The sequence below is a fragment of the Plectrocnemia conspersa genome, unplaced genomic scaffold (genome assembly GCF_051122295.1).
Source record: "Plectrocnemia conspersa isolate PC_06_02 unplaced genomic scaffold, ASM5112229v1 ptg000010l, whole genome shotgun sequence".
Lineage (NCBI taxonomy): Eukaryota > Metazoa > Arthropoda > Insecta > Trichoptera > Polycentropodidae > Plectrocnemia > Plectrocnemia conspersa.
In genome coordinates, this window is record NW_028277174.1 from 24916479 (window position 1) to 24921681 (window position 5203).

The 5203-nt window shown below is 32.0% G+C and overlaps 1 protein-coding gene across 1 annotated transcript; it reads left to right on the forward strand.

The window, feature by feature from the left end:
• Window positions 1-2046: 2046 nt before the first annotated feature.
• LOC148231131 (E3 ubiquitin-protein ligase RNF25) lies at window positions 2047-4997 on the forward strand. The gene is made up of 5 exons (XM_088194447.1): window positions 2047-2183; window positions 2426-2732; window positions 2813-3031; window positions 3442-3684; window positions 3756-4997. Exons 1-5 carry the CDS (start codon window positions 2161-2163, stop codon window positions 3999-4001), a joined length of 1038 nt encoding a protein of 345 aa, XP_088050573.1. The 5' UTR covers window positions 2047-2160; the 3' UTR covers window positions 4002-4997.
• Window positions 4998-5203: the final 206 nt, after the last annotated feature.

Here is a 5203-nt window from a genome sequence, read left to right on the forward strand (position 1 = left end):
TGCAATGATGATTGTGATTTGTAAATACTTGTGAATATATTTATACGTTATTTCGACTGTTTTAATATTGTCAGCTGTTTTTGTGATTGGTTTTTATTGTTTGTAATTTTTAAATAATAATAATAATAATTACTATTAAATACTTATTAATAAATATAAATAAGATATAATTAATAAAATATCAATATTAACTCTTAGTAAATATTAAATAATAATAATAATAACAAAAACGATTCCTTGTCGTAGAATCATTTTATTTTACTTGTTCTATTATTTTATAATTTATTTGTAATATGTTTATTTATTTACATTAAATTAATACCATCGTGACCTAACAGGTTACCCCAATGCGTCACGATGGTCGAAAAGTTTATTATTTATTGTATATATATGTGTATGTGTGTAATATATATTACATATTCCCGCTTCCAAAATTGAAGCTTCCATTCCAGCGTAGATATGTTGCACTCTTGCCGGTCCCAAGCCCGGATAAAGGAGGAGGGTTTGTATCATGGAGCAAACCAACCAACGTGGATAAATCCAAATAGTTATGAAAAAATCACAAGGAAATAATAAATCCGCCCCGATTCATAATGACCTAGACCAGAGGTCGGCAAAGTACGGCTCCGGAGCCGCATGCGGCTCTTTGGCCCCTTAAGTGCGGCTCTGGAACAAATATCCACGGGCATTCGCACCAGATTTAAAAAACAAGGAAATATGGAGCTCTAAATTCGAACGTCTTTGTGTTGATTTGGAAAATTATAATAAAGGTTTGCTAAATTAATAAATAGATTTGGCTCTCAATTTTTTTTTAATCGTTGTAATGTACATATTTGGCTCTTTGGCTAATAAGTTTGCCGACCACTGACCTAGACGATCGAAATCTAGATAAACGAATGGACTTCAATTTTGGAAGCTGGAATGTGCAATATTACAACCAGGAAAATTGCAAACAATAGCGGAAGAAATACTAAAACTCAAGATATATCTAGAAGCCCTACAAGAAATTAGGTGGAAAGGCCAAAACCGATCACCGGTTGTAGCGCCGTGGAAGAAGAAGAAGAATATGTATATATTATAAATTATACATATAATTATATATAGTTGTAACATCGTATCTTGCTATCAAGTTTTATTATTTATTATTTTTATATATAAAGAAATATGACAAATTTCAACAACAACCAATTGCAAACACCATTGATCAAAAACAAACGGTTTGGTTATTAGGGTTATTTTTGTGTACGATATATGTGATTTTGTATGCATCAAAGAAACCTTGTCGATTTGTAAATTTTTATAACAGGATGTAGGTCAGACGAAGAAAAAATGCGTTGCAGATTTATATATTAAAATTGTCTCAGTGTGAGCATGACCCTGTTTGTCGTTCGCTTGTATAGTGCCGCGCGCGTGCATGTGTGTGTAAGTGTGTCCACGCGAGCCAACACGCGGACCGACCAATTGATTTAGTTTTCTTCACTTTATATTTCCAACAATACGACTAAAAATGTTTGTTTATTGATATAATTAGAATGTTTAAATCATGTTAATCATACATATATAATTTTAAAATATAAAAATTGCGTATTTTGGCTGTAATGATGTGTTAAACAGAGTAAGTAGCAAAAAAATTATATCGCTAAAAACGCATGGCGTACAGCGAGTAATTAAGAATTTACCGGTCGGCGGTCTAAGGGTTAAAGGTGGCTTCCGTAAATTATGTCACAGGTTTAGGGGGGTCAGCGGAATTGTGACGGTGTGAAAATAACAGGAGTCTGCCTTAATGAAATCTTGTGACAAAGAGGGGAGAGAATAAAAAGTTACTAAAAACCTGTGATATATTTTTTTGTAAAAAAAATATATTTTTAAAAAACTAATTTTATATCCAAATAACTGACGTTTTTATTTATATTTAAAATTATGATTTCAAGACGCTAAAAAATAGCAGAAGTATCTTAATTTTTTTATAATTTAAAATTAGTATTTTCTTTTTTAGTAAATTTAAATGTTGTACACTAAACATAGATTATGGTTATTAAAAATAGTCTTAAGGCCAACGGCTAATGCGGCGATCGATACTGTCAAAGAGTGGGTACCCGTCTGGCCTTAGTGCGGTTTTATTTTCGGATCGCAATTTGCTTATTCGGCTATTTTAACAAAATGAATTGCTCCATCGACGAAAGGTAATAAAATACCATATAACATATTTTAATTTTTGAGTAAACTAAAAATAATACGTCATGTTTTAAAGCAAACAATTTAAACATGGCAGTTGATACAATTTACACATGTTTTATTTAGACGTTATGCATTCAACAACAATATTCACTTCAAATATTAATTAATAATGATCTGTTATTGATAACGAGTGTCAAATTTGGCTAATTTTGCATCGTTTTGTATCTTTTCGATATATATTTTTCAGAGTCACAGATGAGATCGAAGCTTTAGAAGCTATTCTGCTCGATGACGTCATCATTCATCGAAACAATTCTGTGCCGATAATGATAGAGACGATTGTTCATCCGTCCACTGGCGACGACACGGATCAACAATTCGTCTGCATTACTTTAGAAGTTATCTTAGCACCAGGATATCCAGACTCGAGTCCGAATATTAAATTAAGAAACCCTCGCGGTTTGGACGATTCCGTATTAGACGTCATTAACTCTCAAATTAATAATAAACTATTGGACTGTGTTGGACAACCCGTCGTCTTTGAATTAATCGAGGTTATTTGTGATTTATATTATGAACTATGAATATTCGTATTTGTATGCTTAAGTATCATATGTATTTTATTATTTTACAGTTAATAAGGGAAAACTTGACTAATAGCAATCTTCCAAGTGGGCAATGTGTTATATGCCTTTACGGCTTTCTTAATGGTGACGCTTTTATCAAAACGCCGTGCTATCATCATTTTCATAGCCACTGTCTAGCCAGTCATTTAGTAGCTGGTGAAAAAAATTACACTGAAGAATATGACAAGTTACCGTCTTGGCAAAAACAACAGGCTACGCCTTATCAGGTATGACGTTTGAGTTTCAGTTGAAGCCCAAAAATGAATTACATCGCTTGAAACTTTTTGTCCCAAGTATAAAAAATCTTAGCATTCCAAGCCTTCTAAAATACTTATTTACTTTTTAAATATAAAAGCTTTTGAGGATCGAATTACTGCTGTAATTTTAATCAGATATTTATGAAATATCTTATGTTTTAGGTAAAATGTAGACTAGATGTAAATTAATTCATGTCTACCTAATTATTTAATATAATATGATGAAAATTTTTTAGATTTACATCTAATGAAATAGTCTTCTACGATTGAAAAGAAGATTAATTTGTGTTTGAAACATACTGATTATTCGGTTCAGCTTAAGCGGGGTTTAGTTCAGTCATACTGTTTTAATAATATGTTGCTTTTATAAATCTTTTCAGCCAATTTGTCCCGTATGCAGAGAACCAATCAGTTGTGACGCAAGTGCTTTAAGTGAAGCCCCTCCGCCTTTAGAACTATCGGCTGCTCGCAATTTTGAATTGACGAGCGAATTGCGTGCTCTGCAAGAACAAATGGCAGCTCTTTATCAGCGTCAGCGTAGTCGCGGTGGTATAATAGACGCAGAAGCAGACAGATCTAAGCTTTTACTTCGGACTGTAGACGAAGGAGCTGCTGCATCTTCAGTAAGATTTATAAAAAATGTTGCATAACAAAAACTGAGGGTAGTAACTCAATTTTTTTATATTGTTTACAGACAGACGGTCCATCGGCAAATAGTCCATCCGAAGAAGTGGCCATAGATGAAATAAACGCCGAAGGGAACGGTCAAGGATCCACTTCTTCGAGTCCGCAAAGCCAACGCGGCGCCTATAAAGGACCATTTCGCGGCTACAACCGTAATAGAGGCTTCGGAAACAGACGCACAAATCAAAGCAACAACAATCAGGGCAGGGGACGCTCGGTGAACGGATCACAGTCCTTTGCATCCACTACTAGATGACGGTGGCTCACTGAAGCCTTTAAATGCATTTTTATTACTACTTAGCAGATACGATCGACTGAAACCAATACGGGGCCTCAGCTTCTTGTTTTATCGGTTCATTTGAAAAAAGCATTTTCGAATTGGAATTCATAAGAATTCGTATGTTACGAATTTTGGACGGTATTGCAAATTTTTCTAACAAGGAAAGAGTGATTTAAACTAAAGACAAAAATCAACAGATTGAAAGTATTCCTTATGAAGACTTTGTGGAAGGGATGATTCGGTATGATCGAAATTGGTTAATAATGAACTATTTTTATAAGGGTGTAAAATTTAATGATAATAAAAACGATTGTTATCATCGTTTATTGATAGTGAAAACTGGTGCTCTGTATTGGGTTCTGATCATGATAAACCATTTAATCAATTTTATTCGTCTATAATAATACATTCCTAGTCATGCTGATATATTATATATAATATTGTAAAACATTAGTATATAATTGATATTTGCCACTTTTGATATTAATATAATTGTTTTTATATTAAATTCAATATCCATTGTAATTATTTGTACATTTTTGTATGATTGTTTGCTTGTTTAGATAAATTAAAAGTACTCGCATATTTGGCGATCCTTAGTGTGCATGTCATCATGCATTGCATTTTTTCGCCATCATTGAAAAGTTATTTTGTATATATTTTAATTATTTATAAATTATAATGTTGATTATGTATTTAAATGTAAATATGATTTTTGTGTTATAAGTTAATAGAATGTTTTCTAGTATTTCTATGCTTTAACTTAAATTTAAAGAACTAGTTTATTTTAGGAAACGTGCACAAGGGTTGTCTGGCGTACTTAAATATTTATTTATTAATAATTTATTTGTTATGCAAAATTTGAGCAATAATTTAATAGTTGTTTTTCGTCATTTTCGTCTGTATTATGTAATCGAATTTTAAGGTTTTATACATTGTATCACCTATGTAATAATAAATGTATAACAATAATACTCGTTTTATTCTTTTAATTACGAACTATAATTTATCCAATTTACTGAATTGATTATAAAAATCTATTCCTTTAAATGAAAAACATAATTAAATTTGTTCAATTAATTTCCCTTCCGTTTAATTAAATGATTGTTTGCTTACACAATTTCGGTAGCGGCTCGGTAACGCGTATAAACACGCAGATACAACGTTGTTTAGCCTAG